This window comes from Nesoenas mayeri (assembly GCF_963082525.1).
Source record: "Nesoenas mayeri genome assembly, chromosome: 4".
In the NCBI taxonomy this organism is placed as follows: domain Eukaryota; kingdom Metazoa; phylum Chordata; class Aves; order Columbiformes; family Columbidae; genus Nesoenas; species Nesoenas mayeri.
The window spans coordinates 48,434,310-48,458,013 of record NC_137540.1 but is presented as its reverse complement, the minus strand read 5'-3'; the positions used below and the strand labels follow the sequence as shown (position 1 = coordinate 48,458,013).

The 23,704-nt window shown below is 40.4% G+C and overlaps 1 protein-coding gene across 1 annotated transcript in view; it reads left to right on the top strand.

Moving 5' to 3' along the window:
• Window positions 1-2,251: 2,251 nt before the first annotated feature.
• The window catches only part of CRACD (capping protein inhibiting regulator of actin dynamics), a gene marked incomplete at both ends in the record, with an annotated part of 55,755 nt that continues 34,302 nt past the window's right edge, over window positions 2,252-23,704 (top strand). Inside the window, 2 exons of the mRNA XM_080343781.1 lie at window positions 2,252-2,276; window positions 19,219-19,387. Of these exons, the coding sequence (XP_080199907.1) occupies window positions 2,252-2,276; window positions 19,219-19,387 (194 nt within the window). The remainder of the gene's footprint in view (window positions 2,277-19,218; window positions 19,388-23,704) is intronic.

Here is a 23,704-nt window from a genome sequence, read left to right as displayed (position 1 = left end):
AGATTGTCATTCATGCATCTCCAACATTGATGCTAGGTTAGGTAGGCTCTCTACGAGGTACCTCTTGATGCCTATGCTTTTTGATATCATTTATCTGTTGGTCTCCAAGCTGCATCTCAGTCATGGAGTTTGAAATGATAAAGCTGCAAAGGGCTGTAATAGCTGCAGAGTGTGCCCAGGGGAGTGACCACAGTTGTGATCCACAAAGTGTTTTCTTGGGTAGCCATGCAGCCATTCTGATGGTCCCGAGCCCTGCTGTAAGCCCTCATGGTCTGAATTAATCCTGGCTTGCTGACTGTTAGGAGGGATGCTAGATCTAGTGTAGTACTGTGGGATGAAGGCTTGAGGGGCCTGGGTGAAGTGATTTATTTGCTGAAGGGAATCTTGTTCTTGTCAGCTGCTGGAGTGGAGAAAGCAGCCCTTCTAGATGGGTCAAAAAGCCATGCATTTTGTCAGACCACAGTAGTTTTTCCTTTCTATTAATCTTTTCTTTTTTTTTTTTCTTTTTTTCTTCTTTTATAGCTCTTTTTAATTAAAAATTAAATTGGGTGAAAGTCATTCTCTTGGCTCCTGAGAATGTTTCATTAATGAAATAAGATGTGTCCCTAAAGAAAGAAGTCGCTGAAGTTATTATCACACATAAGTCTTGATGTATCTGCCAAAAAAAAAAAAAATCAGTCTGAGATACCTCTGAGGAAAGAGCCAGGAGAATATTACTCTGAACTTTTGTATTTCATCTTTTCTTATGCTTAGTTCGGTCTCATTTACCTGTGTTTTGGGGAAATGATTCTGTCTATATTTCCAGCACTTAACAAAATGCAGCCACTAAGCAACCTGGTATTCTTAAATGTTTCTCCAAATAAACTAATAATGTGTGTTTACTTGACTTTACAGAGGAAGATTTAAGAAATCAGATATTATTGAATGAAGTATGTGCAACAGATTAATTAAAATCTTCCTCTGTTAAAGGCTTTACCTTCCTTGACTTCAAAAGTCTCTGTGATCAATACGCAGTGCTAAGGACCACTGTTTAAATCAGAAGATAATAATAAATGACTTTGGTTTCACATTAAGAAGGTACAATATTTCTCTAGATTCTGAGTTCTATGAGAAACATTTTTTGGTCTAAACACCTTCAGGATGAGAAGGCCTAATATTTGCCACTTGTTGTTGGTCTTTGGGTAAAACCCATAAGACATATTTTTGAAAAAATACCATCCAAAAATTGAAAATACAGCATTAAACCACAGATTTTCTGTAGAGGATTTTACCACACTATAAGCTACTTGGTTCCCAGGAGATTTTAAAATCAGACCACCCATTTGTATGCCAAACTACAGATCTGGGAGCCGAGCTTTGCTGGGTACATTTTCCCTTAAATCCTGGCTGCAAATATCCATTCATGGAAGGCTGACACCTCTGCGAAAAGAGCTGCTGGTGCCATAGGAAGTTCTACCCACAGCACAAAACAATGCTGCAGAAGGCTTTGACTCAGCCTGTGTTGACCAAGAACTGCATAATGAAGTCCTTTTTTTAGGTTTAATATTCAAAACTTTATTTCTTTTTAAGAGGAAGTTGATCATTGTTGCTTCTTTTATGATGATAGTATAGACGGTTTAATGCTTGCCTCCATTTCATGGTACTATAGGATGCTTCAAAAAATACTATTGTCTGGCACAATTTTTCTTGGAAAATGCAGCTTCCAGATTTCATGGCAGCTTTGACATTAGACTGTTCTTGTAAATTGAAAAACTTGATGATAAAATAATGGCAGGATTTTTCTGACTTTTTAAAAACTAGTGCTGTTATTCATAGCACCTGTAAAGAGTTGCCTAGTATTCCAGGTCTACCTTTTTGCCCTTGTGGAAAAGGTAAGCTATTTTTTGCTTTGTAGATGGGGAAGACTGAGCAAAAAGCATTTATATAAACTAATGTACCAAACAAATACTACATGAAGGATCAGTTGGGAGGTCTTAGCTATTGATCTGAAATCACCTTGGCTCTTGTTAGTTCAAACATCCCTTAGCATTTTCCACAGGGAGAGTGTTAAATAATAACAGAGTGCTGAAATACATGCTCAGCTTGATGTGTAACACTGTTCCTACAAGCTTCCCATCACATTACAGAGTTCTCTTGAGAGCAACAACAAAAGAAGGCAAACCAACCCTTCTCTTTGGTGATTTTATGGCTTTTGTTTCTTCCTCAGAAGATCAAGTCTGGAGTTTCTCTCACTTCGTCTGAAATTGTAGGCATGATCAATTTGTTTAAGAGACCTTGTAAGTATTGGACTGATTCTGTAGATCATGGAGCACATGATGTCCTGTCGTTCAAAAGCTCACTGTTAAGTTTTTGTGGCTTAGTCTGGAGTACTTTCAGCGGGGAGCTGGCTGAGGGGGGAATGTGCTGTGCTTATTGTTTTTGAGCAGGAGCTGCTGCTAATGTACGTGCTGCTTTTGTCCATTTTTATGGCAGTCATAATAAACAGTGAATATATGAAGCCAAGTCAAATCCAAACCAAAGAGGTTACTCTGGTTTATGTTTTAGCAGTGTGGCATCACTGGGAGCTATCTGCACCGCTGTGGGAAACTTGACTCCCCCAGTTTGTGTATGTCATATGCTGTGCTTTATCATACCTTTTGAGATGGTCCTTTTAATTGCTGAAAATTGAGAATTTATGGATTTAAATTCTGAAGTAAATAGAAAAGAACATGCTCATTTAGGATCATCTGGATTATTTTTCAAAGTTGTCCAAAACCTTGCTATATTTAAAGCTCTCTACTGTAGTACTAATTCTAATAGTTTTTCCTATGTCATCAAACATTATCTTTCAGTTGCACTGATACTAACTTACATTATTTCATCTTTATTTCTTGCGCTGGATTTGCAGAGATTATTTGACAAATTCAGAATATGAGTTAAATTATGTGAATGGACTGAAGCAGTATTAAGTTTGTACCTGTGTGTAAACACCAAGCATGCTATCAAGCAGTGGTGCTGGATCAATGTGGTGTCCTGTTCACCTCTTTGTTGGTGGGGTTTGGGGGTTGGGGAGCAGGGAGGAGGGATTGGCCAAAGTGTTTAAATGAATATGATTTGCTTTCAACACGAGATGATGGTTAACATCTTAACATGATGAAAGCTTTAGTCTGTTTTCAGGTTTCCTGATTATTTGTCTGTTTCAGTTTGGAAGTAAATAGTATATCTCTTTCCACTGGCTTGCATGATGTTCCACATGAGCTTGTGCTACTGAGAAGGTATTAAGAGGGGAAGAAACTCTAGCTTGATTCACTACCTGCCCTTCAGGACAAGGCGTGAAGCCAGGTCAAATAGTCTACCAGGGAAAGAGAGAGGAAGGAATGTAAAAAGCCTTTAATTCTCAACAAGTTATTTAATTGTCTCTAATTATGGGTTTAAAGGATGAAAGAAGTAAGAAGACTTAATCTGCGTGCACTATTGAGGAATTCATGTAGGAAGAAGAGACAGAAGTGTTTGAAATACCTGGCTAGCTCTCTGTTGTCATCTGTTAATAATTCACATGGCCCTTTCATTTGTATTCTGTTGAGAAAAACAGAGAAGGGTTGTAATACAAAGAAGCTCTTAATTTCCTTTGTGAAGGAGTGGGAGTACAGCGTGTCCATTCAGTAGAAACAAAAGAATTTACTTGTGTGAAGTTTTCAGACTTTTTCAGTTTTCTTTTTGTAGGCAACTTCACCCGTGGCATTGTGGGAAGAAAACTTTGCTTCTCATGTGGCTTTTACACTTGTGTTAGCTATTATTAGTTAAGGCATAACTGAGCTGCAAATTCCCAGACCCGGGCTTTCCCAGAATTTGGTGCTTGCTTTTGCAGAAAACCATTTGCTATACAATTACCACCACATAAAATGGTGCGTCAGTGTCTTGTATAGTGCTGCTGTAAAGACTTGGAAATCTCTGGCATCCAGCTGTGGGGGACAAGTCTTATTCAAAGTTATCTTAGTCTTCTCTGAAAGTCCCGATTTTAGGAAACCTGTGTCCACAGCCATCACCTCCTTTCATAGAAAAAGGATCGGCTAAAATATATTTACTTTCTCTGAGGGTACCCATGTTTCATGGATAAGATTAAAAGGAGAAAGGTGGAGAGTATCTGCAGTTTTCCAGCTCTCTAGCTGAGGTGAGTGCTGAATATTTGCATGCCTTGGTGGTCTTGCTCCCAGAACATGCTTTGGTGCCAGGGCTCCATTTTGCCTTTGGTTTCTGACCCTCTCATGTCCCTCATTTTCTACCCTTATATGTGCAATGGTTTCTGACCCCTCTTACCCACAGCAAACTTTTTCTCTCAAAATGGGTAAAGAGCAAATTCTGAAAATATTATGCAATTAAAATCTTATTGGTAATATCTTACTTGGGATATTTGTTTGTTTCTGACTCCTTAGGAAGCGTAGAATTTATATGAGAGACTTACGTTACTTCTGTGTAAGTATTAGCAGAATTCTCAAAAATAACAGTGTAAACACAGAAGATGTATACATCCACAAGTACAAGATAGCAATGCTTCTTATACATTGAACATTAAGTTTTAATATCTCACGGGCAGAGACAGCCACTAATTGGCTAACTCTGCCATTTGCAGTGAAGACATTCATTATCTTTGTTTTGTAAGATTTCTTCCTAGTCCTCTTTCAGAAAAGCTGGAATGCATGGTCTGACTGACCTGGGTCAGGACTGAATTTCATGTTACTCCTCTGCAGCTTGAGCAGACTGGCTGCTATTTGAAACGTGACACTCACCTAGGTGGAATTCTTTTCTGAACCAGCCTTGCCATGGCTGCATTAATTTTCCCTAATTACAAAACAACTTACACTTAATGATCTGCAATTAATCAGTACCTTTTGCTTTGCTTTGCTTTGATATAAAATTATCCTTTCAGTAAAATGCTTCATGAAGTAATTAAAGATTTCAACTCGGTATAGTTGAGAGACTTCTGCCCTCTAGTTTACTTGTTTCTTATTAAATAGTGAGATTAAAATCTTGTCTCCGTAATCCAAAGATGCAATCACTTCTTCTTCTGCCATGGCAAACTATATTTAATTCTTATTCTGGAATGCTGTTTCCCTAAATGACATGTTCTCTTTAGCCTTGTTCTATTTTGCAATATAGCCTACAGCAGGGGTGACCAGCTGCTCTGTGGTGATGTTTCTCCCAGCTGACTGCTCAGGTGCTGGAGGATAATAAGAGGCTGACTCTGTAGAGGTTGCTTTGGGGCATCTTGAAGAACAGATCCAAACCAGCCTCACCAGTTGGATGGCATTGTCCAGGAGGGTAGGAAAGTATAGCTATTCACAGCAATGTCAGGTACTCAATACTTAGCCAGTTCTGGCACAAAGCCCACTCCAGAGGAAGCGAGCAGAGTTTGCAAGGCTGCCTTGGTGGCTGTGCCCCTTCCCATCAGCACCTTGAGGGGCTTACAACTGCCTTGCTTTTACTCACTGCGGATCTTGGAACAAAAACTAAGCTGTTTTCAGTAAAAAGCAATGCAAAACAAACCCCTTTTCTGCCTTCAATTTTGGCTTGTTCTGCAAGAGGCCACGTAATGCTGGTGATGACTCTGCATAAATTAGGCAGGACCGAGGTCTACTGTATCTGCTGGCTGGGCTCCTGCAGTGCTGTGAGTAACCGCTGTTTCCACCACAGCTGCAAAGAGTGACAGTCCTTGGGAGAGTTTCTTTCACTGGGGGTTCTGAGGACTCTTCTACAGACAGTTTTTGTGGCAGACAGTTTAAGTAAACAAAGATTTGATGTTACAAGGAGGTAACAGGGATTGCCTTCCTCCTGTCCTTCTGAGAGGTAAGGTCTCGCATGAGTTCTCACAGCTGTGCTTTCTGCCCTCTTCTTCAGTCCTGGTTAAATTTCAGATGCTTTGGTTAAGAGGCTTTTGGCCTCTTTTACAGTGATGTGCGGTGCATGTGGTGTCCATGCAGGAATGTGCTGCTGTAGGAGCTGCCAGGCTGGAACGCTCGCCAGGCAGCGAGGCTGGCAGCTGGGTGTCACTGTCATGGATGTGCACGTCACCAGGGCACCTCGGAGAGGAACAGCTACAGGTAGATATCCTGCTTCAGCTTCTATCCAGTGTCCCCTTCCACTCTGCTCTGAATGTTTCATTAAAATAAAATTGGGGAAAACACTTCCCTGCGCTTTTGAAAGAGCTTAGTAAAAATATTATAGTATTTTTAAAAGCAGTTCAAATAATTTTTGCTATGAAGTAGTGAAATTTCACTGCTTTCTTATTTTCTGTTGTTTGATTAAGTGGTTATCCAGATGCTATCTGCATTATCTTATAATTCCTGGAGCTTTAGGATGCAATGTGGATAATGCCCTTACAGGAATTTGTTTACCAAAATCAAGTACATGTATTTGAGCACCTTTCAGTCACATGCTTGACTGTGGTTTCCAAACTGGCACCTTCGGTTTTGTCCTTTGGAGGCTGAAGTGAGTAGCAGCTGCCCTCCTTTTATGAATATGTATATATAATGCCAGGTAGCTGTATGTATTCTTTCCATGTCTTTCTTCCAGATTCATCTGTGATCTGCAATATGTAAGTAAATGATAAATTTAATGTACAGAAATGTGTCTGTGCTCATCTTCATTAAGCATTTGTTGGAAAGTTAATAAAACAGTGAATTGTCAGGTGGTACAGCAGATTGTCATAAGTTATTTTTCAGTTTACTGTCTGAAATACTCAAAGCTGTTTGTGTGAGTCAGTCAGCCAGAAAGCAGGTATATGTAGTATCAACTGTGACTAAATCAGATAGACTTGCATTTGCTCAGAGTAATGTTTTGTGCAAACAAATTACAAACCATCCATATCCTAGCATATATGTCATCTATCTGCCATCAGGTAGAGACATACCTGAAAAACAAAGCCAGACTGAAAACGAGAAGATTTTGAGAGCCTCCTATTTTGTTCTGATGCACTGCAGTTGTGCATTTTACAGTTTGGTTCCAAATTATCTACATCAATGATGTTTCTCTTGCAACTGGGACATACTCTCTGGTGGAAAAGGCCTGGAGAAGATCTTGCTTTGCATTCGCATTGCAATGTGTTCCTGTCTTGCAATGCGCAGTTTTCTTTCATGCGTATAATATGCAAGATTTAGTCTTAAATAGTGAAGAAGAAGAGATGAACGAGTGGGAGAAGCCTGAGCTTAACTTGTACATTGTGCAAGGTTACCTTGATATAACTGACAGTGGTGCCATTTCATCCACCTAAATTAAATGGTTGTTTCCTCCAACTGTCCTGGGTGGGTGTTACTGCGCATATGGCTTTTGGGCTTTAGTGCTGCAGTCTAAAGAAGCATCAAGTTTAGCACACTCATTTAGAGTATCAGGATTTTTCGGAAAATGCAATAGAAAATCTGGTATGGGGATCTGACAGAGGACCAACACAGAGCACTGGAATGACTATTATCTTCATCCAAGACTTTGAGGGGTGAAATGTTAATTTTCCCTTTCTGTATGCTGTGGTTAAAAGACTGCTCACAATGCAAAGCAACAACTACTGTTGTTTCCATACTCACATTTGACAAATCTTTCAGAAATGATCGTGTAAGGAAAACTTCAAGAAGTGCAGCCTGGATTTACTTTGAGATGCTTTGCAGTACCTCGGCTTCAAAATGTGTTAAGGAGAGAGATGTGTCTATCTCTGGAGCTTAGCTGGTCACATAATGGAAACTAACTATTTTTATGATGCTTTCTTTGGGCTTGTTTTTTATTTTTATACTGTTAACAATTATTTTGAACTAGCATGTTCTGCTGTAACCCTGGGCAGCGCTTTACAGAGATGGAAAAATACTGTTTCAGCTGCTGAAGGCTTTTAGTCTAGATAAAGAATAGGTACAAGACAAGCGAAAAAGGTTAACACTACATGAGTAATCATCTGTCTCTTCTGCCTCCACCCCTTTCCCACATTTGCTTTCTGCAATTACTTTTACAGTGATTGCTCCTGAGCCTTGAATTTTACAAGTGGAGTAGAGGTATAAGGTGAAGGAGTGTTTAAGACAGGGCAGCAGGCAGCCTACAGTGTCAGAGAAATAGTTAGGGAAGAGAGAGAAATACAGTTTGTTCGGCATGGGCTTGCCCTGAATCTCATTTTGAACTTTCCGCAATCGAACAGGGAGGGTACCAATTCCTGTACCCAGCTGCCTGCAGGGATGCAAAATGTGCTTCAGGACCTGGGAAACAAGTGTGGAGAGCTACTGAAATGGACTCCTTCATCCATCCATGCTTGACAGTCAGGCCCTGGCATTAGTCAGTACCAGGAGCAGAATTTCAGTTTCTTGCTCTTGTCGCTATACTGGAACAGCTGGAGGGTACCTGATCTGCCAGGAGGCAGCCTGTACAAGTGACATTTTCTGTAATGATGCTGCATTGTGCTTGGCTGGTCCCCTGAGCTTTTATGGCTACTGTGACCTCTCAGAGTACAACAGACACAACTTGAACTCAGGCCTCCTGTCCCAGTGTCCTTCTAAGCCTTATAAAACTGCATACTTGAATATTCTTCAATCTAGGCTCCGTCTTGATGTCACATCCTAGCATCTACAATGTCTTAATTTCCCTTGGTGGTAGTTACATTTAACCATCCTCACCAGCACAGGAAACCTCGTGCTTTGCCTGACCATCTGAGTCCCCTCCATTCTGTTTCATTCTGGGACATGGTAAATGAATTTCAGTGTGGGCAGGTGATGTTGGAGAGAAAGCATCATCTCTGTTCTCAGTGAAGTTTAATTGTGTCCAACTTGTGTGGCTAAATTTGATCTATTTCATAAGTTTAGTGGCAATAATGCTTTGTAATGCCAATGCAGTGAGATGATATGCGATTAACATGATCATTCACATCTCAACCTAGCAAATACTTGTCTGGAACTGAAACAGCATGAAAATAGAAAATAGATTTTCTTCTCTTTGTTCCCAGTGCCTAAAGGAAAGAAGACATTTTAAAAAGAAATGTCTGGTTGTCCTAGTTCAGGGATGAAAACAGTTGTTCATTTTTGCAAAGGCCTTTTTATATTTGAATTATTTTAGATATTTTAGAAATGTTTAGGCTTATGAATGCTTGAGTGTCATCTCTTTATGGCTGCTTCTCTCTCTTTAAATTTGCCTCTTCATGAGTAATTATTTTTCTTCTATGATTAAAAAATAAGAGGGGGAAATTTCACTTAACATCACAGTAGTAGCTTGATTTTTCCCATTTTGATGGTACAGATCTTATAATGAACCTTTTCTTGACATTTCTCTTTGTAGTGTTCATACAGATATCTTACTTGGCTGACATTTAAAATAACAGTGCTTCTACTTATTAATGTTTTGTGTTAATAAATAAATTTGATGACAAAGTACATCTATTTCAGTGTTTTATGAAGTCAATATTGTTAGTTTTTCAAAGATAAGAGAAAAATATTCAGGGGGATTTTTTTCTTAGATATTTATAGGGAAGTCTAAGGTGTAAAGATTTCTCTGAGGTTACCTGTCAATAATCATTTCAGGTTACATCCTGTTTCTCTGTTTTAATAATGGGAAACAAAGGGAAATCATGATCAATTCTTTAGTTACTTCCAAATAGCAAGAGCTCCACTGAAAATACATGAATCAGATATTGGTTTTGGTGTGTGTTCTGACCTTTTCTTTCTTTATTCATAGATAGCAACAGTGTTCAATGTATGTAGTGAAAGCTGCTCACACAGTGGAAAAAACAGATGGTAGATAAACAGGCAAACTCACAGACTCAGGCCTCCTGTCCCGAGTCTTACCGGGCCACAATTAATGTCAATTTGTGCAAAGAGGATGTTTTTATTGGAAGGAGTAAGTGAGCCTGGAGGAATGGCTGGGAATGGCAAGCACGCAGCAGAAAGGCAAAGGAGAAGGTGTCCTCCTTCTCTGGCTCTGCAAAGCTTTAGCAGAAGATGTGGCTCTTTCCAGGAGCGCGGCATCTCCAGGCTTTGGAGGGGAGCACAGAGCAGGTTCTTCACCCCTGTGCTGCTGACTGATGTGTTATTTCCTGTGATGTTTTGGTGATATGCCACTCTGAGGAATGAGCACTATGATTCCTTCTGACCACCTTTCCCAACAGAATGAGATAGCTGAGATTTGGCTTTCTTCAGGAAAAAAACCCTAAACAAAAAAATCCCCTTTCCAGCTCCCTACTTCTCTTCACTGTGGTATTCAACATGCAAGAATTCACTTAGGTCTTTGCTTTTTTGCCAAAATTGGCTGGAGGATTTCTGAATGGCACTGTCCATGCAGCTCTTTTCTTACTTTACTATCCAGCTGTAAACTACAACAGCATGATTTTAATTCTGTCAAATCAGATGTCACAAGTGGTTTAGTTCTCTTAGATACATTGAGCCTGAGTTTAGATTTGACTTGGCGTCCACGTCACACAAATATGTGGATATTTTTTGACTCATTGAAAGTTTGGAGATGGTTCTGAGATTCCAGTTCTCTAAATTTGGAGAGGGGAGATGGATTTACTGCCTCCTGTTCAGCTTTACCTTTATAAAATATGATGAGGAAAACATTAATGTTTCCACTGCAGTGGTTGGTAATTTGCTTGGAATAAGATCCCTTTTAGTCTTGGCTTTTCTGCATCACGTTATAACTCTCAGAACTTTGAAACACAACACACAAGCATAAAATAATCACCTTTTTTTTTATTATAATTTATTTCCCCATGGCTAGAGTTGCATCTAGAACTATGCCTGAACTTATAAAATGTTTTTTTCATTCATAGGACATACATGGTTATCTTCCCTGTGATCCATGGAACTGCTTTAAATCAAAAGGAATATTGGTAGTTTCCAAAATCAAACCAAAACAAAAAAAACAAAACCAAAACCAAACAAGAAACAAACAAACACAAAAGCAATAATCAAATATTTATTTTGACTGGGGACTAAGTAAACTCATAAAATGAAAATGTGACTCTCTCAATTTCATCTGACCTACTTAAAATCTTTTGTCAGTTCATCTCAATTGCAAGGGTAAAACTCATATATACATTTGTCATTGTAGAAGTATATTAAACTGAAACTGTGCAAAAAAGAAAAATAATCACTCAAAGCCTTTCTTTTACACTTGCCAGTCACAATGAATCAAAATAAAATCATCTGCTGTTGTTCTTCTTTACTTAGTTATTATTGTTCTGCATAATGACACTGCTTTGAAGGTGTTCCATAAATTGCTAGTTTTAGTGCTTGCAGCTGCTATGTGTCACAGTACGTCTTCACTGACTTCAGGTCATGTTAGTCACCAAAAGCAGAAATACTGTATCTTATTTTGCACCATGACAAGAAATTTTTATCAAATAAGATTGCCCTTTTGTGACATTCAGGAAAGAATTTGTTCTGTGTCAAAACACCTCAGCAATGTATTGGTTTGTTTATTCACTTATAAAAGAAGGAAGAAATTCCGAATCCCAATCCAAAATATATTGGATATGCCTGCTTGCCTTCATCCTTGATTTATTAGCACCTAATGATTTGTTAGCCAGTTTGCTCTCTGCCCCCTTGCTCAGGTAATAACCCCTGTCAGTTCCAGGAGCCCTTTCCATAGGATGGCATTTACTTTATTTTATAGTTGCACCACAGTGCTGGCTTATAATTATCCTGTGATCAGGTGCTGTGGCCAGGTCTGTCTTCTTGTCTGTTTCTGGCTGATCAGGGTGAAGTTATTAGAAGAACATCTCAGCAATATGCCCTAAATGAATGAGTTTGTATGTAATGTAATATTTCAACATTTTATCTCATTTCTGTTATCTCAGTCCTCGAGCCAAGCCAAATGACACAAGTAACGCAATTATCTGCATTAATGATCTTAGTAATAGTGATTTGAGTGTAGGATCCTCGCCTGTCAAGCAGTTTGTGCCAGCCTTGAGGAGGTACAAATAACCAGCAGTGGCTGGGGAGGGGTGGTAGGGAGGTGTTTGGCTGATCTGGGTTGTGTTCCTTGGACTTCGGACCGCTCTGCAGCAGAGCCTCAGGCAGGTCACTTTGTCTTTGGGAGGCTTCTCCTTCCATCTGCAACTTGACCAGTAGTTTAGGTTTTAAATGTTTGAAGCAGGATATGAAGAGGAAATAATGAACCAACATCTCTCTACTGTGTTGTCTGCAAGTGTTTAATGCAGATCTGGAAACCTCAGATAAAACCCAGCGTACCAAATGGGTTTTCTATGAATAACCATAGTTAATAAGTCTTGCCCTAGTAAAATAAAGCTTCCTCCCTTCTGTTACATAACGGATGAATGTTTTGTTGGTGAATCAGAAGCTATTGCTGTCTCTTCCTTTCTAAAAGTCTCACATGCATCACTGAGCCTGGAGCTATTATAAGCAGGTTTTATCTTATCCCATATGTTCTGCAATGCAGCCCAGTACCTTAGGAACATCTATCAAGTCTACTTAACCCTTTTGCAAATGCCCTTATGTGTATGAACTCCACTAGCTGCTGTCAGTGTGCTCAAGGTGCATATCCCAAGTTGTTTTAAACCCCCTGACTACTCACTGTGTAACCTGTACCTGGGGCTTACGCCCGGCAACTGGAAAAGAAGGAGGAAACTCCTTGGCCCCGGTACTGTTTACTGCTGAAGTTTGTACTGATGTCCTTGCACTGTCATCCCTGCTGAGAGTCCCTGTCATCTCCTGCCTGGCCTACATGTTCCCAAAGTGACCTGCCTGCTCTAGGTTTGGCTGTGTTTTTTCAGAGAGAAGCGTCTTCCCCATTCCAAAGGTGCTGCCCAAGGCTGCCAGTAGCATGGATTAGTGGGGCGGGATGTCTGTGTGGAAACAAGGGGTTGAGTGAGGAACATGAGGCTTTTTGACCTCTAGGATGGCTTGCCATGATTCTTAATAAAAACAACATGCACAGAAGTACAAAAGCGGGCTGGGAAGCCTTTTGTTTACAGATGGAGGGAAAAGAAGAAAACAGGAGCTTAAAAAGGAAGGGAACTGAAACTCTTGCCAGGGTAAATGAGAGTGAAGTGGATAGGAACAGTATTTACTTGGCTCTAGTTCTTCTGTTTAATGTCATCTAACCACTTTGCAACTGCTCTTTACTCCTCCATTAAAATAATATGTCTTCCTTGCTGCTAAAGATCACTGATCCAGTCCACATGCAGCAGAGGCTAAGTCCTTTTGCCTTGAAGTGAGTAAAATAAGGTTTTACTTTCCCTGTTACTTCCTTCTTGTGTCAAGAGACGTGTTGAAATAGCTCTTTCCTTGCTCTAGATAATAAAGTATATTATGTGGTGTTTGAACATTAATAGACTCTGTTATGCTGATTCATGGGCATTTCCTAACAGCTGACTATCCCAGCTACATATGGTTTCTTTGGATGATACAGTGTTTGCGAGGAAGAAAAATCACAAAATGGGCTGTTGTTTACGAAAATGCTTTTGCTTCTCCAGGTGACAAGGGAAAAGAGATGTTTCTGGAAAGCAAGATTGGTTCATGCTGTGTTATGGATACTTTAGGTAGTATTACCAGTTTATATCAGGTAATCCAAGAATACCTCATCTTCTCTGTGGGACAAGGTTTGCAAGAAATAGTATCTCTTGTAAGATCACTTGATACTCCTGGAAAAACAGGCAAGCACTGGCATGTGGTTTTTCCTTCACTTTGCCTAGGTGTTCCATGAGACTATTGTGGCTGTACCAATTTGTTGACTTTGACCCTTCTCAATCTTGTTTTCATTTAATGTTTCTCAGGTATTGATTTAATCTCTGGTTATATTACCTCATCTTATCTCTGTGAGCATGGGACTGTTGCATGCTGTCAGGCTTACAAGTGTTATGTACTATCACTAAATGCCTCATGCAATTGAACTCATTGCTGGGAAGTGATGTTATTGACTCTGAGCGTCAGTTTCTTTTTATGTTGATCTTTATTCCTTTTGTCTTATCTTCAATGTTTCCCCAGGCTCTTCGGTGTTTGTATCTGGACTGTGTCCATCTATCAGCCCCAGGCTTTTTTTAGCTACCTATGGAAGAGAGGGCAGTGGACTGAGGGCAGGTCATGGAGGCAGCATGTGCAGTAATCAACTTTCCCTGTAGAATCTGATGCACCACAATACGTACAGGAGCTCACACCTATTTTAAAACATGGGAATGTGTTTAAGCAGAGTCTGCCCTCCTCCTCCTTGTTCCCAAACAGTTTGTTTCCCTTTTCTGGAGGAGTGGCGACCCCTCTCTGGGGAGTGCTGCTCCTGGCTCTAAACCACATGTGTCAGCAATAACAAGCAGCTCTGAAGACTCAGAGAAACGGATGTACTGAGGCACAGAGTGGGCGGGAAAGCTGGAGGCAAGTGCTAACCCCAGTTTGCATGGGGAAGCTCTGTGCCCTACAAGAACAGAAGGGGCCGAGGGGAGACAGAGCGGCTTTTTCAGTGGGGATCTGAAACACAAAGAAGTCCGTGCAGATGCATGGCCAGCCCAGGGCTCAACAGGGTGGTGCTGATGGTAGCATAAGCATAAAGCATAGAATAACTATCCAGAGTTATTTTTAAAAGAGCATGAATCAGCATGCCATTAGCTTAAACTCAGGGTGGTTTGGATTTTTTATTATTATTACTGATACTGGCAGTGTACATCATAACAACCTCTTTTTCTGCTGTAGAGATGTGATTAGAGATGTCAGTCAACTTACCATCTCAACAGTATTTTTTGTTCTCTTTTTCGCCTCAGCGGCTGTATTATGCCTACAGCCCAGTAACCCACCTGCCCTCTCCCTGCCATGCATTCCATAATGCTGCCTGCATGTGGACTTCCATTCTCTAAATTCTTTATAGAAAGAATTCTATATTCTTTATAGAAATTCCTATTCAGTTTAAAAGTTCATATCCTCATTAATCTAGACTAGTACACCATATTTTATAGCCATTAGATTCACTGACAAGGAACATACTGTTTAGAAGATAGCTCCTGTGCAATATCTCATACTACAGATAGGTATTACAGACAGGTGCTGCATTTCACATAGTGAAAAAACGTCTGTGAAATCTCTGCAAATCCAATGGCAAAACTGAGGTTTGAAAAATCTTGCCATCAGTAACTTCAGCTTTTAAAATTCACTATAATTCTGGTTTTATCTTTTTTTTTTTTTTCCTTTCTACTTTTGCTTGGTTAGTTCTGCTCAGAGATGTCTCTCCCTGCAGGTTTTCTCACCCATGCCACTGTCTGTGCATCCCAGCACTGCAGCAAGGAGGAAAAGCTGCAAGGAACCAACACCTTGTTACATCATTAGGTGTCTCTTCTATGATTATGTGAGACTTTCTGTTTCTCATGTGAAGCTCGCTTTGCTTCAAAATTAGTTTTCAGATGTTTCCAATGATGTTGACATCTGTCCCATCTAGTGGTGCAATCTCACCCCTGCCATGTGCCTGTTGTTTGGGATACACTGCTTGCTCTCTTTCAAATCATTTAAGTCTATTCCCTCTGTAAGAGAAGCCCTTAAATCTCTGTTTGACCTGTGCTTGCCTTGAGGGCTTTGTACAGTTTTTGAAAGGCATGACAGTCTAGGAGTCCCAATGGATTTGGGTGACTTTTGAGTTTACTACAAGCTGTTTTACGGGGATTTGTTAGCTGGTGCATTGCTAAGGTTTGCCAGCCGGAGTCCAAAGGCTGTGCCTGATTTACCAGCAGTAAAGCTCATTGCACTGGCCTTCACCTTTCTTGGAGTGTGCCTTAGAGTGAAAGAGTGCGAGAGGAGTAGCTGCTGCTATCTGTCTCCCTCCCGTCATTGGGAGTGGAGGGATGATGTGCTGCCTTCATGATGCTGATGCTGTCCGCTTTAGCTGGCTCTTTGTTCGGCACTGCATATCTTTATGCAGTTGACAAATTATATGATAGGTTAAAGATTATTCTAATCTGCTCTCTCTCTCTTCTGGAACTAGCTGAGAAGGGAGCGTTTACCATATGTGCTGTGTTATTCTAGCTAGCGTAGCCAACCTTGTTTATCTGTCGCCTTCACACCTCATGTTTTTCTGTGATTCAAAAATGATTTACTGTTAACTGTTTACAGTGATTTGAACAAAAGACGCTTGTAAAACAGACAGGAAAAAGGTTTAATCACTGATTTTCCATGTTCTCCTGGGGCTGGATCTGTAGGATTCCCATTTGACTGACTAAGGAGAGAAGCAAATGGCCCATGTAAGCAGATTTCTTTCCTGGCTATCTCAGCAATTGCCCTTGACTCAAGCTGACAGCGCTTGGTGTCCCAGCCTTCAGCCTTTCCTATCCCATCTTTTTCTTTCTGCAGTGTAGACTGGAGGTATGAGTCATGCTTGAGCTGTAGCTTTAGAGACTTGACAGGCTTTTGTACAGGACGTCGTCTGTTGTGATGCCAATGTTTGGATTCCTTTTAGTACTTGTTTTACTGTCATAGGAAGCATTTTACCCTGTAGGTGATATTATCCCACATCTTCCTCCATAAAATCTTGTGAAAAATTTACATAAATAGACTTTGCCCTCGTGGTCAGGCATTGCCTCCCTAGAAACCTGGAAGGGTTGGCTGCTCCTTATCTCTGTGCTGGCAGGATCTGGAATGGTGTGTGCAGCCTGTGCAGGGAAGGGTGTTCATTGGTTTTGTGATGAGTCACGAAGCCTAATTTAAAGAATTCACACTTAGTATTGTGACAACTGTGATGATGGGGTACGGAGTGGGAAGCAGCTCAGGGTCATGTTAAATCACATGGAGAAAAGCTGATCGTGGCTGGTGATAACCATGTTGGCTTCCACCCATTTCACTCATGAGGTGAAAGCTGCGTTGACCTGTCTTACTTGTTCCATACCTAGATTCATAGTCAGTGAGTCAGTATAGTAGATTTGGTGCTGATGAGGTAATTCACAGTTATATCTGAAGGCCTCCAAAAAAGGAGGAGACAAGGGTAGTGTGGATGAATGACACAGTAAGAACCTTTTTTAAAAATGCTGCAGTTGAATTGATTTATTCAGTAAATTACATTAACCAGAATAAATAGCATCGCAGAGCCTTCCCTTTCAAAGAAGGCTGAGGAAGCAGGCAAGGTGGGAATTGTGGAAGAACATCACTTTCACCCAGCCTTGTGTCTGGTACTGATGCTTTCTCTCCTGTATGCTCTACCATTTGATTTATGAGTTTTTGCAGGCAGTTTCTGAAATGCATGAAGGGTTGGGGCAGCTGTAGCCTGGGGCAATAATTTCTCTCTTTCTCTGCATGACTGCCTGCCTGCCTGTCTTTTAGGGCTTTTGCATAAGAATATATTTATCTAAAGTTAGAATTGAGCAGCAAGCAATTGGCCTGACTGGAGACATTTGTGGGTTGGTCAGTTATGGAAAACAGAGTTAGGGGACAGAGAGAGTAAATTTCTGTCCCACTTTTTCTTCTGCACTGGTAAAACTGTTGCTTCAGTGGTGATTGTTTTCCTCAGCTGTTCATTGTGGGTCAGGGATTCTAGATTGAAAATTTCTAATGCTGGGGCTGAATCTGAGGTTCATAATTCAGCTTTTTATCTTTATGCTGCTATTGGGATGCGTTGTTGCCTTAATGAAGTTGCAGAAATACCACGTATCTTGACTGTCCAATGTGAAGAATTAAACTTGTGTAAACTTCCAAGGGATCTATAAAGGAAACGCAGAATTACTATCTGTTACATCTTTGATTTTATAATTTTAGTCTAGGTTTCCTGCTTCATCCATCATCAGATACAGATATAATCAGATGCACGAAGAGTAGCTTTCATTGTCTTTGTGTAAGTTTGGTCCCACCCCGGGGTTCAACTCCAGCTCACTGGCACCATGCTGGTTTGGAAACCACTTGTCTCTGGAAGCAGCCAGATTGCAATGTGCTTGGAAACATTTTCTCTCTCTAACTACCCTGTTGTTATGCCTCCAGCAACTATAAAGGGGTGTTGGCTAGATGAGGCTTTGCCATCCACATGTATGGCAGAGTGGAGTGTAAAACCTAGTGCCATATTAAAAAGTACTATTGCACTACAGAAGATTTTTCATGTTTCCTGGTCAAATGTTCCTATAGGGCCCTTCTACGTACTTTGCAACCAAACCGCTGCTTTCTCCTGAGCAACAGCTCTCAGGAGAAGTAGAGCTTGCTGAGGCAGTGTGTTTGCATACAGCCTGGGAGAAAAGCACATAAAGGAATTTGAATAGATTATGAAAATATTTGCACCAGTACAACATGATGGTTCTCAAACTGGATTATGATAGGAGGTTAAAAGTTGTGGTTTATTTTTAAGTAGTTTGTTTCAAGTAGATTCAATACAAAATTAAGTAGAGACAGAAAAGAGATTAAACTCTTTGACAGTTATGATGTTTTTGAAATTCTTTGGTGCATCCCAAACCAGAGAAATTAACCTCTTATTAGCAATGGTTAACAAGAAACTCTGGGTGATTCTTTTTACTAGATGTGGAGAAAGTTGCATTTATTTTCTTCAGTCTTTGGTGGGAAAAAAAAAAAAAGTTGTCATTTTTACTGGTTAAGTTTCAAATTTCTTGTTCCTGTCTTCATGTCTGTTTTGTCTTTTTGCTGTGCTTCTTTTGGTGGAGCTTTTAAAATTTAAGCATCTCAAGGAAGAAATGCTTGGTCAAATTCTGTCCTCAGCTACTTGTGGAAAAAAAGTCAGAAAGCTGATATAAAGCTAGATTTTTATTGGGGGTAACCCACCAGCAAACCAACAGAGCTTCATCCTATTCTGTTTGTTCATTTGCAAATCGGACTTGTCTATTTACAAGGCTACATAAGTAAAATACAGTAGATGATTTTCAAATGCTTTTAATTTGAGGCGGAGGATCCAGCACCTGCCAAAGTGGGGTGACCAAAACAGTGCTTGTCTTTTGGTGAAAAGGTCAAAATAAAAGTGTAGTGTAAAGCCTAAGAATGAGCCTTAAATAACGAATAAATTCTGGCTCTACAAAATTATTCCTTCTCTTTGTCCAAATGTTCAGCTGCACTGACACCTCCAAGCAGATCCTTAGACCCAAGAGCAGATGTTTTAATGCTCTTATGTTTGCTGTGTCAATATGATGCGTCAACAGCAAGTTGCAGCCCTTCATTTCCATTGCAAGCACCTTCGGGCTGCTTCAGGCTGGTGATTTGCTCTTTGACCTCATTCTTCCTTTGAACCTGCTGTGGCGGTGCCTGCTCACCAGCCCTGCCGAGCCTCCGCGTCCCTCAGCCCCGCGCCTCTCTGTCTTGTAACCCGCAGACAAGAAAAAAGCAGGCAAATTCCAGCCTTTCAAGAAGCTGTTTGGCAAAAGGAAGAAACGAGAGCCCGCGTCAGAGTGCGAGGAAGGCAAACTCAAGCCCAGCCACTCCTTTGGCAACATCTGCAACGGCACCTTCTCCTCCGATGAGGAGCCCAATGGTGGTCTGAGGTAAGTGTATATCCGTCTGCTGCCAGCCCCCGCAAAGGCAAGGCTTGTTTTCCCTTCTTTTATTGGAATTACATTTAAATTCTCCCTCTGCTGAGTGGTAGCAAGTTGTATGCTGCTTTGTATGCATTGTGTCTCTCCTCTGAACGTGACACCCAGTGCTGTAAACCCCGAGACCTCTCTTCTTGCACTCATTACTTATTGGGTACATGTGCTAGTCTGCAATAAAGAAATCCCAGAGTGAAGCAGAAATGAATTTGAATCCAGCTCTGTGATTTAAAAGAACTCCATGGTGAACACCTGAGCAGAGGTATTAATGGCATCTGTGTTTTTAAAACCAGGGAAAGGGAAACTTGAACTGGCTGCTACTGATACTTCATTGCATAGTTTTCCCTACAAGATGGTGTCTCTGGGTCAGGACAGACACATCCTATTTCAGTCTATCCTGTACAGTTTTGCATTGTACTTGGGGTCAATAAACAGGCTGCTTTTATTCTGATCTGACCTGAATGTAGAATAGAAGAAGGAAGAGGGGGGTGAGAGGCACCTGGAAATCGGATTGTACACCAATGACAAGAAAGGACAGGAGGGGTACATGAGAATTTGCTGCAGAAATAATGGGAGAAAGAAACTGCACAGGGTTAACTAGTCAACAATCTCTAACCAAGAACAGAAAAAATGAAACAAAACAAAACAAACAAACCACAGTGAACTAAAACAAAACAAAACACAACACCCCAACAACAAAAAAAACCTAAGACCAGATGCACAAACTAATTGGGACAGTAATACTTATTTCACTTTCTAACTGAAAGTCTCAGAGTGGTTAGTTGCCTCCTGGTCAAAACCTGCTTCTTTATTTAAAAAAAAACAAAAGGAACTGTTTGCACTGGGGAGTGTGAAAGTAACAAAAAACCTGAGGGGATCAAAAAGCCATACAAAATTCTCTGCTCAAGAAAGAAATGTGTGTCAGAAACATTACTTTGCACAGTATTTTCAATGGCGCACAATCATAGCTGTGAAAATGTGTTGTTTTTTTTTTTCTAAGCTTCTGGATTTTTTGTTCCATTCTATACAATTCTCTAAGTTCTGTGCTCCCCCTTTGGTTTCTGCAACACAGTATTGTGCACTTCTTTTGCCTGTCCCAGCTTTTCAGAAAATTGTGACTGAGCATAGCCATGCTGTAGATGGGGACATGACTGGCCGCGGTTTTGTCTGTGTGCATGACACCTAGGGACTGAGGAAGTTGCAGAACCTTTTTTTTCTCAAGAGCAAATTAGCAAGCAAGACCAAAACAAAGGGTATCATCTTGCTGTCAGAGATTTCCCATTCAGAGTAACTGAAAATGGAGCGATGTGCACAGAAACACTGATAAGGGAGCTTGTCCCATTCCTTAATGGTGAAGTTGTGGCAGACCCTCGTGAGACTGTTAGATGCTTGCATTTATAAACATATTAATTTTTCTAATTAATAAAGGCATTAAAAGTAAGTCTCTGGTGGAATAAACTAGACTGCACAATTTAAGTCACATGGGATTAGCAAATGTGAAGGGTCCCACAACTCATCACAAGCGGAACATTTCTTTCTGTATATGTGATCCGTGAGAGGTGCTTCTGTTTTACACTGCTAGAAATACTCAGTCAAAACTCTGTTTTTCCTGTCAGGCTTCATGGTGCAAATGTGGATGGGATTTTATAATAATTTTCAGTTTGCAGGTAGCGTTTGCCATGTTACTCATCTTACAGCAAGCATAGATGTTCAGTGTGGTGCAACAGATTGCTTTAGGAAGCTTAGATTTGCCACCTTTTTCTATTTTCAGCAGTGTGGCTTCCATCCACTATATTTTTTGCCTTTAGTATAATTTCAAATGTTTTTTAATTGAATGCAGAGATAAGCTAAGTAAAAGAATATATGTGGTTGTTTACAAGTTGTCTAACAGTAAGTACAGTACCATACCTTTCAGTATTTATATACAAATCAACCAGAACAAATATAAATAACTAGTAGTATATTTATATAACCAAAATCTCAATTAGTTTTACAAAACCACCTGCTTCAAACCCTTTAGGAATGTACAACAACAGTATACATACAAAAGCTTAATAATAGTTCCAATTTTGTAATGAAAGTTCAGGTTTCTTTCTGAAACAGGAACATGCTCCTGTTCCCTTAATAGGGCTATATTTCCTCGTCAACTTGTAAAGTACATTAATTTGTTATCCGCACATGTTTCATGTGGACTTTTTGTTTTGTTTTGGGGAGGGAGACATTATTTTGAAAATATATTAAGAGTGAAGGATGCTTCAGGAAGTTAGAGACAAGAAAATAAATGAGTATAGGCTAAATAAGATATCTGTATTGTGTCCAAGACCTTAGCTAGTATTTCACTGTGTCGTGTATTGGCTTACAGCCTGCTCAGAGCTAATGCTTGAATCTCCAATGGAGACTGCACCAACCACGTGATGCAGAAGTGCTGCCAGGAGCAATTTAGGTAATCTGCATATGGTGTAGATTGACTAGCTGAGTTGGAAGGAGCCTGGGAGATCTGCCTGTCCGTCCTTTCCTACAGCTACTTCCTGGACTCATCAGATGCAAATGACATGCTTGGTGTCCTGATGTATGCACACTTCAACCTGTTTATTCATCCACGTTGTTTTGCAGTTCCCAGATGGGAGATTTGCTGCTGCAATTTGTCTTGCCCTGCTTTGTGAAAGACTGGAATTCTTCTTCTTACTTTTAGATTGCCCTTCTTGAGTTTACAAAGTTAAAACTGTATTCACTAATGTTCTGTATGAGCTGGAAGATAGAAATGCTTATCACAAGACAAGTTAAATTGCATCTGTGGACTTTCACTAAAGTCTCCAGAAGCTGCCGTTTTGAGGCTACAGTTTGGCACTTTATAACATTTATAGTGCTATAGTCTTATTTGTCACAGTTGACGCTAAGCAAGCATTGTGAGGATGTACGTGAAAGGATGTCTGAGCGGCCATACAAAAAGTTAGTCATTCTGGGCTGATGTGCAGAGGCAGCAGGGAATTACATTGTTCTTATAGAGGGGACAGTGGAGTGCCTCTACTTGGGCCAAATGCAGTATTTCAGAGGATCTGGGAGTAGACCTGTCAGGTCATTAAGACTCAAATGTGACATTATTTATCTTCTTCCAGGGAAAAGTCTCTCAGCAAACTTCAGTCTCTTGAATGTGCTTGTCCATGAAATGGGGCCCCTTTATTTGTAAATCCTCCTCAAACTCTGCATAATCCCTGCAAAACTGTTCTCAGGTCACCCTCATGAAATCATCCTCATTAGGAAGAAATCACCTAAAGATCTTAGTGCTGTATATATGCTAAGGAAGACTGCTGATGAAGAAGAAAACATGAGACATTTCCTGTCTCTTAAACAACTTTGCTCAGTATTTGCTGAACCTTTGTCAGCTTGAATTGCTATTGGGACTGGACTGCAAATCACCCAGCTCTTTACTTAATAGAGATGTGTTAAATTGTACAGCGGTTACTACTCAGCTAATGAATTCAGATTGTGGGGACCACATGCATAAGCAGTGTGACTTCTCCAAATGTATTAGTTCTTTGAAAATGTCCCATTTTGGTAAGGAAAGTTGCTATTTGCTATTTGAGCTGTGTCCTTGTTGTATGCGATCAGATATTTCAGAGAGGTTGTATAATTGCACTGATCTCTACTACAATGATTGTAGAAGCCAAAAGCATTCCTTGCAAATATAAAGTTTGGTTTCTGACAATTTTATCAGCAGAACTTCAAAATTATATTTTCTTGAGAACTGTCCTGATGCCTTGCCAGGAAACTGCATAGATAAGCAAAACAAGCAATAAACTGTTTATGGACCAAAGCTGAGGCAAGGAGCATGGTCTGTTCCCAAGCTGCGTCAGGAGTTTTATTGTTTTGACGGGAAGTTCCCAGGGGAAAGGCCCCATGGTGGCAAACTGGGACATGGTGCCAAGGATGCAGCACAAGTCAGGTCACATATCTGCATGGAGCTGCAAGTTGTGTGAGCAGCACACTCTTGGCAAGAACTAAAGTCTCCTGAATTTCTCCAGGCAGTCCACCTGCCAATGCTAAGAGTGAATCTTCCCATTTGAAAAGAGCAGAAGAAGGACTGACAAGAGGAAAAAATAAAAGCAATTATTGGTCCTCTTAAGAGATCTTCATTTAATAATTTTCTAATGGTAAGTTTTATCAGAGACTGGGTGGTTTACACCTGAGTACAAATGCCACAGACAGTCTGAAGGTGGAAAGGAAACTGGTTTCATACCAGCCATCAGCTTTTATAGTGCAAATTTGGCTTCT